At 47.8% G+C, this 12,121-nt stretch overlaps 1 protein-coding gene across 1 annotated transcript; it reads right to left on the reverse strand.

The window, feature by feature from the left end:
* Positions 1-2,801: 2,801 nt before the first annotated feature.
* Positions 2,802-5,846, reverse strand: LOC130885652 (tubulin beta-2B chain). Its single transcript, XM_057787349.1, has 4 exons — positions 5,607-5,846; positions 4,740-4,848; positions 4,374-4,484; positions 2,802-4,110 (listed from the first exon to the last, which is right to left on the reverse strand). The coding sequence occupies exons 1-4, from the start codon at positions 5,661-5,663 to the stop codon at positions 3,050-3,052; spliced, it is 1,338 nt and encodes a 445-aa protein (XP_057643332.1). The 5' UTR covers positions 5,664-5,846; the 3' UTR covers positions 2,802-3,049.
* Between the last annotated feature and the right edge of the window lie 6,275 nt (positions 5,847-12,121).

The following is a 12,121-nucleotide window of genomic DNA, read 5'->3' on the forward strand; positions in this document are numbered from 1 at the left end:
GAAACTGTTGACACACTCAGAGGAAATCACCCTCCTAGGAGCTGTCTAGCAGCTTTCCCTAGCAGAAAGGTGGGAAGCTAACTTAGACACCAGGCCGGGTGGAAGGGCACGCTGAGGCCAGTCTTACCTGAGACGGTTGTTTCAGGGTCACTCGTGCTCCCCAGCTTTCCCTAACTCCTGCTAACTTTCACTGTTGGATTCTGAGAAAACATTTCTCTCACACCGGCAGTGCAAGAGAATCATTTAATCCTAACACTTGACACTTGGGAGGCAGAGGCAGATGGATTTCTGTGAGTTCAAGGCTAGTCTGGTCTACAAAGCAAGCTCCCCAGCACTGTTAAACAGAGAAAATCTGTCTTGAAAACCAAAATAAAATAATAAAATAATTAAAAATTCTCTTGCAAATATAATTGCATTAGCACACGTGCACATTAGGGACATTTGAGCAGAATCAAGGCAAACTCATCTTCAGGTTTTTTTTTTTTTTTTTTTTTTTTTTTTTGTGAACTCCATAGATAAAGCAAAGATTTTAGCTCAAACTGCTGTTAGTCTAATAAAAACTTAGCACTCTTTAGGTTGATGTAGCTGGGTAGGCCAATATGGAGCCCTCTGAGAGTTTGGTTTCTTGCCTCAACATAACTGAAATCCCCCATTCATAATCCCAACCTCTAGACCTTGCAGCAGAAAGTGAATACCCTCTGCAAGGCACACTAGGGAGGCACGGAACACTATCAGAATTGAAACAACTACCGCAACCACCACCCATCTCGCCACCAGTGCATACACACCCATCTCGCCACCAACACGCATACATACCAGATCCCATTACACAATGGCCACCTACCAAAGGAAACTAGTGGTTGAAAAATAGTATCTCTTCATCCAAGGATCTGAACATTTTTCTCATCTTTGAGTTGACAGAGCATCTGCTTGAATGGTCAGGTTGGCATCCAACCTACCCATCATGCCAACATGAATTCTGTGTGCAGCCGAAGAGATAGCTGGCTGGCCCCTGCCTGTCCTTTTCTTACAAGGGAGGAGAGATGCACGCTTCCAGAATGCCACAAGGTGCTCAGCAGTCATTCGTCCCCTCTTCCAAAGTTACTGCCATGAGTTTGACAGGTTGTCAGAAATGCCTGGCCAAGGACAGGCCCAGGGGCTTTGGCAGCTGCCCCAAGTGTTCGGGGTGTTTAAAACCAATACCACGCTTCAAGGAGGTTGTTAGAAGCTTTACACCAGCTCAGCCACGACTGACACCTGCCGGTTTGCCATTAAATATAGAAAGTTGGAACTAAAGGTCCTGACCCACTTAACCCTGCTCACTGTCAGGTGTCTGTGATCTATACTTATACAATGAACGGCTGCTCTTTTCCATTTATGGAGCCTAGTAGTGGGGTGGATTTAAAAAAAGAAAAAACACTATTCAAAATGATACTGCTCACACTTCCCCTTGGAACTGCTTCCAAATATATTTCAACATTTTATTAAAATAAAAATTCTGTATGCCCTCCTTTTAAAACAATAGACCTATACAGAAGGAAAAAAAATAAAAAGGCCAGATATAAAGTATTTTTTTTTCTAGGTTTGAATTCATCTAAGAGTAGAAAAACCCTAAACATGGTTTTTTTTGACTTATTTTCTTTTCTAGAGGAGCAGATAAATACATTCTGCACACTTGGTTCTTATTTATCGTCTGCTTCTCATCCTCAAGTGAGAAACTGACGGGGCCAGATTAGCGAGGGATAGAGGAGCCATTTTGAGAAATTACAGTAACTCCTGTGGAAGAATCGTAACTGAGACCATGGATGGCTGAACCCCCATAACTCCTTCACTCCAGCCTAGATCAGGCTTGAGCGCACAGTTCGGGTCCCGGGCCTTCGTGATAAGAATGTAATAAACTATGAAAATTCTTATGCTTTGCCTTTTTAAAGGAAAACTCCCCAACTGCTCCAAATTCGTATTTCCAAATAAACTGAAATGAAGGCTAGTCCAAAATTTGTAAAACTGTGGACACTGTGGCTGGGAAAACCTGAGAATGAACCTGTTAAATATCTAACGTATGTTCCTGAGGGCCCATAACTTCATTAAGTTAAAAAGGCAGGAAACCCCACTTACAGAAAGTTTTTCTTGTGTGTACAATGATACAGGCACGAAATTTTTCATTGTAGCATTATGTGAAGAAAGTCTAAATGACCTGAATGTCCACTGGTAAGAGCAGGCCAGACAAAACACAGCATATCTACATAGGGAATGCCCATTTCCTGAACACAGCTGTTGGGCTCAGTGGTGTAATGCTTGCTGAGTGTGTGCAAGAAGGCACCAGGTTTGATTCCCAGAACCATGAAAATAATATAACTTGGGGATTATTACCAATTATCAACATTATTAATAATGACACCCTCCAGAGAGGAAGGCTGGATCAAAAACCACGGGAGGAGAGGAAACTAACTTTCTATTCTCCTTTAAATGCTGCACTCTGTGCCTCTAAGTAACCGCTCAAATAAAACTTTATAAAGGAGATAAAGGCCTGGTGAGGTATCTACATGAAAACACACTTTGTGTGCACTCCTGCAGCAAACGAGTCATGTACCAAAGGGCATTTTAAAAATTCAGGTTGCTCTCTCCTGTTGGATTGAGTAAGGTTATTCTTGGTTCAAGATATATTAACTCATGCCATACCCAAAGAGGCGATGCCTCTGGGCTTTCATTCTTTTCTAAGGGAAGAAAGTACTATGTGTTGAGAAAGGAGGATATAAGTTGATAATAAAGAACTTACTAAAGAGAAAGAAAAAAAGACACCATTAGGACACAAAGGTTTATGTGGTTTTAGCCATTACAACAGGAGTTCAGAAAGATCTCGAGAGTTACATTGATGTTATCAATATTACAAAAAGAGAAAACAAGTGACAGGCAACAGTGAAGAGCACCAGAGACCCAGCACAAACCTAAGACCATCTTTCTTCCTTCAACTGCCAAGGTATTTTCACAGATAAGCCCCCCTCCCCCTGCTTTCATCTCAGCTTTCCCTAACCTTCTTGGCCTGGGGAACTCAAGCCTCATCCTCGCCCTCCTCCTCCTCGAACTCGCCCTGTTCATCTGCAGTGGCATCCTGGTACTGCTGGTATTCAGACACCAGGTCGTTCATGTTGCTCTCTGCCTCGGTGAACTCCATCTCGTCCATGCCTTCGCCCGTGTACCAGTGCAGGAAAGCCTTGCGCCGGAACATGGCAGTGAACTGCTCCGAGATGCGCTTGAACAGCTCCTGGATGGCGGTGCTGTTGCCAATGAAGGTGGCAGACATCTTGAGGCCCCGGGGAGGGATGTCACACACGGCCGTCTTGACGTTGTTGGGGATCCACTCCACGAAATAGCTGCTGTTCTTGTTCTGCACATTAAGCATCTGCTCGTCCACCTCCTTCATGGACATGCGGCCACGGAAGATGGCAGCCACGGTCAGGTAGCGGCCATGGCGCGGGTCACAGGCAGCCATCATATTCTTGGAGTCGAACATCTGCTGAGTGAGCTCAGGCACTGTCAGGGCCCGGTACTGCTGGCTGCCCCTGCTGGTCAGGGGTGCGAAGCCTGGCATGAAGAAGTGCAGGCGTGGGAAGGGCACCATGTTCACAGCCAGCTTGCGCAGATCTGCATTCAGCTGGCCTGGGAAGCGCAGGCAGGTGGTCACCCCGCTCATGGTGGCTGACACCAGGTGGTTGAGGTCGCCATATGTGGGTGTGGTCAGCTTGAGGGTGCGGAAGCAGATGTCATACAGGGCCTCGTTGTCGATGCAGTAGGTTTCATCTGTGTTCTCCACCAGCTGGTGCACGGAGAGGGTGGCATTGTAGGGCTCCACCACGGTGTCAGAGACCTTGGGTGAGGGCATGACGCTGAAGGTGTTCATGATGCGGTCTGGGTACTCCTCTCTGATCTTGCTGATGAGCAGGGTCCCCATGCCTGAGCCTGTGCCTCCCCCCAGTGAGTGGGTCAGCTGGAAGCCCTGGAGACAGTCACAGCTTTCAGACTCCTTCCTTACTACATCCAGGACGGAGTCCACCAGCTCAGCACCCTCTGTGTAGTGGCCCTTTGCCCAGTTATTTCCTGCACCACTCTGGCCTGTCAGAGCAAAAGAGGTTTAATTCAACCATGATTGGGTAAATTCTTTTTTTTTAATCACCCGTCAGATATAGTTATTTCAAGGTATCAGCAAATGACCAATAAATATTAAACAATGAACTATTTGTCTCTAAGCCTAAACTGAGGCTTAGCCAGCATGCACCTGGATGCCATTTATGCTCTCAGCCTGTCAATCACAGTTCTCCACCCCTTATGCCAGTTATAATTGGCACCTTGTGCCTTTCTGTCTTCTACATACTCACCGAACACGAAGTTGTCTGGCCTGAAAATCTGCCCAAATGGTCCAGACCTGACTGAGTCCATTGTGCCCGGCTCTAGGTCCACCAGGATGGCCCTAGGTACATATTTATTACCTGCAGGGAAACAAGAGCTGGTTTAGTCCTTCAGGCAGCAATCTCTGCAGAGAAGGGCTTGGTACCACCTCTTTCCTGATTGGTGCTACCCCCAAACAAAGAAAGGACTATGACCAGGTTTTCAATGGATTTGGTTGGCATGGAAGAGGCCCCACCCAAGAGTGGTCATCCTAAAGTAGACATCTTCTTCTAGGGCCATATAAGAGCAGGGCATAGGGGTACCAAAATTGAACATGGGGTGTTAAAAATAATTACCAGTGGCTTCATTGTAGTAGACATTGATTCTTTCCAGTTGCAAATCACTGTCTCCATGGTAACTGCCAGTGGGGTCGATACCATGCTCATCACTGATGACCTCCCAAAACTGAGACATAAAAAGTCTGCATTTAGCTATGCACGACCCCACCCGAATCGCAATGAGAAGCCCCCACCCAGTTTTAATAACCCGACATTGCAGAAGCTTTAATGAGTGGCGTGACCCGGGCACAGCCTTAGGGCTTACATTGTACAAGATCAGAAAGTTGAAACTGGGCGGTTTCTCAGGCGAACAGCTGCTCTCGGCAGGAGGTAGGGATGGGGGGTGGGGGTAAAAAAAGCAGCCCCAGCCTGGGATTGCCGGTCACAGCCGCCAGTGGCGGCCGGAGACAAACGCGCTGGGACTCCAGGAGCGGAAAGGGGGCAGGCGGGGAGAGTGAGGCCAGGAAACTGTAGAAGGATATTTTAAATTCAAAGCACGTCTAACCAGACAATCGCTCTCCTCCCCTCCCCTGCAGCTTGCCTGGTGTTCAAGCGAGTAAAATCAATTCTCCTTGCGTCCCGGCCCCTCCCAAAGGCTGGCGCGCCCACCGACACACCCGCTCCTTCTTCAGGCACGCGTGGTGATCAGGGAGTGAAAAGGAAGAAGGAGCAGCCCAAATTTCGAACAATTCCGGGAAAATCGAATGAGATCCCCAAGCGTTAAGGTCGCCTCTGAGCCTACGCCCCATCCGATTGCACAAAGCAAGTCAAGTACGCCCTTGGCGAGACCTGGGTTCACCTAGGACCACCTCGCTCTCCGGTGCCCGAGTATCCCGAGGGGAGCTGTGCTACCGATCCTCCCCCACCCCTAAACAGCGAGCCCACCTTAGCACCGATCTGGTTGCCGCACTGGCCCGCCTGGATGTGCACGATCTCTCGCATGGTGCCTCTTAAGCTTCTTGCTGACTTGGATGTGTGTCAGTGGGTCTGATGGTCCTCCCCTTCCACACCCACTGCAGGGCCACCTGAAACTTACTCCGGAACGATGAGCTGAGGGCGACGGCTGGGTGGGCTCGGTCTTTTATGCAGGGAGGGTGGGGCGTACCAAACAGACCGCGCCCCCCAGCCAAAGCCCCCCAGTCCCGTTCTCGCTGGCGCTCTCCAGGCTGAGTTGACGTAATGCTCTGAGCCCCAGGGACGGTCCAGGGGGCTGGACTATGGGCTTGTGGCCAATCAGCGTGGGTGTGAAGACCTTGCGAGGGGTGGGGGTTCCTGGGAGAAGCTGGGCGTGATCATTGTCTGGGACTTGAGAAGGGGGGGGGGGAACCGAGTTGGGGGAACTGAGAACTGGGAACGTGAATCCGACCGGAGAGTGGCGAAGCGGGGTAATTAATACCATAGGCTAGGGATTGAGAGAGGGCTGGTAATGGGTAGGGAAGAGATAGCAATTCCAGCAGGTGCAGTCCGGTGTTGAGAGTGCGCACAGGATTTAAGCTAACTACTTGGCGTTACCCGAGCAATTCCTCTTCTAACACTGGGCAGGCTTTGCCTAGCTAATGCACCTGTCGAAAGTACTGCCTCTTTCCTCATTCCTGGAGGTCAACGACTGTCCAAACGCATACGCCAATTACATAGAATTTTAGGAAAAGACAGGTGATCCCAGGAAGTCCAGTGTAATTGGTAAAACAAAGGTCCAAAGATTCTGACTTGGGACACTATAGGGCATCAGAGCGCGTTCTTCTCCGCCCCTAACATCAGCTGTCCTTGCCTTTGTCTTTGTCAACTCTATTCCTTCGCTGCAGTAGCAGCATTCAGGGGGAAATAAGGACCTCTGAGCCCAGCCTTGCCTGACCCACTCCAAGAATATACAGCGCTCAGCTTCATACCAACGACCCCTTCCACCCTGTGATTGGCTTTTGTTCCTCCCAAGTGATGGAGTGGGTGTGGCAGGCCACGCTGACTGAACTGTGCTGCCGGCAGACTGAGGGTGGAGTTCTGGGGGCGGGCCTGTCGGGGAAACAAAGAATTCACAAAAGCGTGGGATGTGTTCCACAGCTGAGTATTTAAAAATCAGCCAGGCGCTGTCCTTCCCAGCATTAGGTTCCTCTGTTGTAAGGAAAGGGGGTTGGATCCGAGAACCGTCATTGCCTAGAGCATTCTTATCTTCCTTTACAGCGACCACGAGGTCCCAGCCTTGATGCTGCGGATGAAGAGTGGGGGACACGCCTAAAAACTGCAGCACCGTGAGCTAGCCAGGGACCACCGCAGACCCTGGCGCACTAACATCCGGCGCGTGCGCAGACGCGGTGCACCCACACTCCCTTCAAACCCGCATTTTCTAGGTATTCGAGGAAGAAAATGATTCCTTTGTTACTATCTGGGCGCGTGTGTGAGATAAACCTGCGTTCTTCTGAGGGAGGAACGAAGAGAGTATCGGAGGCTGTTCCCTGCTACCCCAGGTTGGAGGTGGTTTAGGAGGTGATGTGACCCTTTTCCTTCTCTGGGGAAGGAGGCCCAAGTGACTCAGGGTCTCGCTATAGGGTAGAGCTCGCAGCTGTTGAGCGAAGGAGGGCCTGCTAGAACCATCTGCAAGCTGTCATCGCCTCTCCTTTCCGCAGGGGGAGGGGGATGTAGGACGGGCTTTAAACTCAATTCTAATGTACAGCGAGAAGCAACCAGAACAAAGGCCTTTCCGCCTACATTGCCAGTGTGCCCAGACTGGAGCTCTATAGCTAGAGTTCTCCAGACACGGCTGCGGGTGCTCAGGTCAGGGTGGGGTTGAGAAGAGAGGCAAAACAACAGAAGGTGTGCCCACATGTCCACTAGCAGGGTTCCAGACCCTGACCCCAGATTTTCCCACCAAATCTTCCTACAGATGTTAAAACACGAAGACGGAATACTTCCCAAGGTCACAAAACGAGTTGACAGGGCTCCGACAGTCTCCCGGACGCCCGGGGTTTTCAGGGAAGGTGACTACACGCACAGCCAATAGGGCTATTGCATATGTAGACCTAGAGGTGGTGGCTGCGGTGGTGTTGAGCTACCCTGAATATAACACAGAGAGGGTGTCACCCGCAATGCCGTTGTAGATGCCGCTGTGCAGCGGTCCCGCCTAGCTGCGCCAGTCAAGGAGCAATCCCGAGCTCAGGGGCCTCTGGGGGCTCAACTCTAAACTGGGTAATCTGAGCCTGCCTCTCTCACCTAATGGATTCCTCCCTCAGCTTCTGTTTCACAGCCAGATCTTTGCAAAGTAGCTGGTTAAAAACTCGTGTTTACGATTATATAGATGAAAGGGCCGTTTCTCTCGGATTTCTCATAACGGAAGCAGTTTGGAAGAGCGTGACTAGAAATCCTCAAAGCTGGGAGACCCTGAGTGACGATCCAGCTTTTTGGTTCAAAATCAGCATTTCTTTCGTGTGGTTTGCCTCATTGTTCCCATCCAACTTGTCATTGGGATTATGGTGTTGCACATTGTAAATTTTTGCAACGAACTGTTTGTGTGTGTGAAATATTGACAGCAGCCTCTTCTTTTCATAATGGCTTTCTATTCATCTGTGAACTTAGAAAAAGAAAAAAGAAAGGAAAAACAGAAAGAAAGAAAGAAAGAAAGGAAGGAAGAAAGAAAAAAGAAAGGAAGGAAGGAAGGAAGGAAGAAAGAAAGCCTTGTTTTGCTTAACCCAAAGGAAGAGCTATTCGGAAGCAAAATTAGGCAGGTCCCCAATATTTGTTTTTTGCCTTTTATTAGATTCCTCTCTCTTTGTCACATATCAATCATGAAAACTTTAGGGCAATGTATTTCATTCAATATCTCTTACACACCAATTAGTTTTAATGATGCATTAACATTTAAGAGACAGGTGCAGAAGCATCTCCGTGCAAAATCAAATCCAGCATTTGTTTTATAGAGGGAGGCCCCAAAACTGTTACAATGATAAGTGCTTTTAGTCAAATTATTTTTAAGGGCAAATCCTCAACTGTGCATTTATTGTACACAAAGGGTCATTGTTTTAAGTAACTCAAGAAGTCAGCTAGAAAGGAGACGTTTCATAAACAATACATAGTAAAATTTGAAAGTGTTGTTTTCTTAATGCACAATGTATTTTGATCCATCTATTGAAATCATGAGACATTTAGCTCAGGACTTTTTGCTCATAGCTAGCCTGCATTCGCCACTTAGCGTTCAGTTCACCACCCCCACAGCCTAATCTATGTAGCCTAGATGCACGCGGTTTCCTAGGCAACACACATTTTGCCAGTGAATGAAAAGGAATTGAAAGAAAGACTGTAAAGGCTGCAGATTCCTGGTTATTTCATCCTCCCCCACCTCATCCGCCCTTCTCATTGCTCTCTGGTTAGAAATATTGGGAGGTTATCAATCCTAACATTTATGTAAAATACCCAGGGCACTGGACCTAAAAAGATGCTGATGCCGTGAAAACACTCCTGGGCTCTACCATCTTGGTTCAGCGTTCATTTCCCGGTTCTTTCCTTCCTTCCCTTCCGACTTGGAGATGAGAAGCTATTGTGCTGGCACAGCAGCACTGTCCAGTGCTCTAGAATTTAGGCGCCACCTGGGTGGGGGCTTCAGAGCCCCTGTCCTCCTGCTGCTGTAGGGTTCTGTAGGGATCAGCCACTCAGGCAGCAAAAGACTGGGATCCGCAGAGATCCGCAGAGAAAAAGTCTGCATCTTGAATGCAGCAAATGCAGCCCAGCACAGGCACCTTAGCTCTTTGTTCCTCATTGAGGCTGGGTGTTTTCCCATGGATTTAAAAGGCCAGCATCCAGTCAGCAAGCCTTTCACAAGGAAGCTTGCCTCCCTTGTCACACAAATCAGCAGAAGGAGGGGAACCCCTGATTTTCCAGGGCATCAGCTCTTTTTCATGTGCTGTCTCCCTTCCTTCATCCTTAGCAAAGATTTTAAGATCCTCAGATCTTGCAAAGGGAAGCCCAGAAAAGTTCACAGTGCAGCCCGGTTAGCTGTGCATAGGACAGAGCCATCCTGGGACGAAAACGAAAGCAGAAGTGCTAGATGAAGCATGCTGGAAGAACTCGGACAGCCTGCCCTTGTAAGGTGCTGTCTGTGAAAGCCATTGCTGTGAAAATGGATCCCTTTTGAAAACAGAGTACACTGCAGAAGATAGTATGGGGGAGCCATTTTAAGTGAAGGAGGCAGATTGCTGTAGTAACAATGTGACCGTGGGCTACCTCCCACGTTGTTCCACTAGCAACTGCTGCTTGGCAGTGTCTCCAGAGCTCATCTTCTCTCCAAAATCCACTACAGACCTTTGCTTGTTGTTTAAATAAAATGAGAACACACACACACACACTCACCCCTGTGCCTTTTGCCCTAATGAGCATGTGTGAGGACCTCTTAGCAAGTCAGTCTCTACTTCATTTCCCAGTCGGTGGCCACTAATAGATAGTCACAGCATGCTAATATTTTAAAAAATTCCATTGAGAGGATGTCTGAGAGAATTTGTTGCTCCTTTCAAAGTAACCTATCAAAAAGGAAACTTACCAGAAGGTTTAGTCTGGTATGCAGATTCAAAAGAATTAGCTGGGTGTGGTGTCATACTTTTAGTCAAAAGTGTGCCAAAAAATAAAAAGACAATTGAAGACAGGATCCCTGGGAATTGTCTGTCCACCCACGTTCATGGTAGGGAGTTCATAAGAACCAAAAGAGGTGAGCATTGCAAGTGACCATGGATGCATAACTAGATAAACAATGTGGTCTGTAGGCATATTTGATGAAATATATACACCTAGTCTTTTTATAAAATATATTTATACTTTATAAAAACATAGCCACCTAGACTTTTAAAGGAAGAAATTCTGATATAAGGGCTAATGATGAGGCCATTTGAAATTAGCCCATGACAATAAGACAAAGCCATACAGTTTCATGCATAGGTATTGTACAGAGGAGTCAAAGACAAGGAGACAGAATTGGGGTCACCAGGAGTTGGAGAAGGGGGAGTTGGGTGGTTACTTATCGAGCAAAGAGTTTCAGTTTTGCAAGATAGTCACAACACCATGGATGTAAAATCACTCCCTCAAAACTGGTTCCAAGATGCCAACTTAAGGGGCACTGAAACAGGACAGAAAAGTGCTCATGGATCAAAGTTTGCCGTGTGAATAATTTCCAGCGAGAGATCATGGGGCGTGGCTTGGGCTAAAATTCTGCTGGAAAAACTAAAGGAAAAACTATGAAACAAAGCGGTGTGACACTCAGTGACCTCTGTGGAGAGAAAGGCCATAATTTTATAAAAGAAGCAAATCCATAGCCGGCACAATAGGAGAAGACATGTTCGAAACAGCCGCAGAGGAAGTGTGGACTTAAAAGCAGAGACGTGAGGAAATGGGATAAGTTATGGCCAACAGAGAGTCACCGCAAGCCCAGATTGTGCCTCATGGCACGAAAGCTCGTGACAGCTGCTCTACCGTTCTCACTGCAGCAGACGTGAAACATGCCAGCCTGGGGTTGAGGATGCAGGGAGTGGAGGAAGCCCTGAGAGCATGCGTGGATGTGTGCAGACATGAGATGGCCATGCCAAAGATCCCAATGCCTCAGTCCCATGGGAATGGCAAAGCCTTACCTGGGTGAGGCTCAGGAAAATGCCAGCGTTTTCCCTCTAGATCCATGTGTGGATGTTGGCAGTGTGTGCAGAAAATGTCTACCGCACTTTGCCAACCTCTCCCTCCCAATGTTTACAGTCTGATGACAGCTTCCCTAGAGAGACTACCTACAGAAATCAGTAGATCCCATCTTCGTGATCCAGCTGTATACCATAAGCCTGCCTCCATATTCAGCTATATGCACTAACCTTAACTCTGTGTTCAACTGTGTATAATAAGCATGCTGAGTTTCTGGGTTGCTGCAATTATTCCATCCAAGAGTCCAGTCCACTAGACCCCAGCTCTTCTGTCTATGTGTGTCTGTCATTTCTTCACTGTCTTTTCTTCATTCCCTCAATGCCCCAGGCAGATCAAATCCTAGGAGCTATGCAGCGATGGAGGCGAGATGGAAATGAATACAATTTTACCAGAGACTCCCAGAGAGAGCCTTTCTACCTTCTCTGCCCACTGATGGGAGAGACGCACAAACTCTGTCCATCACCCACCGGCGTGATGTGCTCTAAGTTATTCTTTTGTGACGGAAGTGGTAGCACAAATGGATGGGCCCCATGTGGTCTTGGGGTGTCTAGAACAAACTATGCCTAGAGCATGGGCCCAGGAAACTTCAACAATAACTCAAGGAAGTTCTTCCTTTGTCCAGTGATGGATGCCAAAATAGACCCTTTCTTTCCCAACTTGCTTTTGGTCATGGTGTTGCAGTAACCAAAACTCTAACTAAGATGTGGGCTCCCAGGCCTCCCTAGCCTTTGTTTACCCCCATTCCT

The sequence above is a fragment of the Chionomys nivalis genome, chromosome 13, assembly GCF_950005125.1.
Source record: "Chionomys nivalis chromosome 13, mChiNiv1.1, whole genome shotgun sequence".
Classification (NCBI taxonomy): Eukaryota; Metazoa; Chordata; class Mammalia; order Rodentia; family Cricetidae; genus Chionomys; species Chionomys nivalis.

What these genes read in the sequence shown, in the direction of transcription:
- LOC130885652 (XM_057787349.1), bottom strand. Translation starts at nt 5,663, where the DNA reads ATGCGAGAGATCGTGCACATCCAGGCGGGCCAGTGCGGCAACCAGATC. An exon ending in GCAACCAGATCGGTGCTAAG is followed by an intron (nt 4,849 to 5,606) that starts GTGGGCTCGCTG and finishes TTTATGTCTCAG; the next exon opens with TTTTGGGAGGTCATCAGTGA. An exon ending in CTACTACAATGAAGCCACTG is followed by an intron (nt 4,485 to 4,739) that starts GTAATTATTTTT and finishes GTTTCCCTGCAG; the next exon opens with GTAATAAATATGTACCTAGG.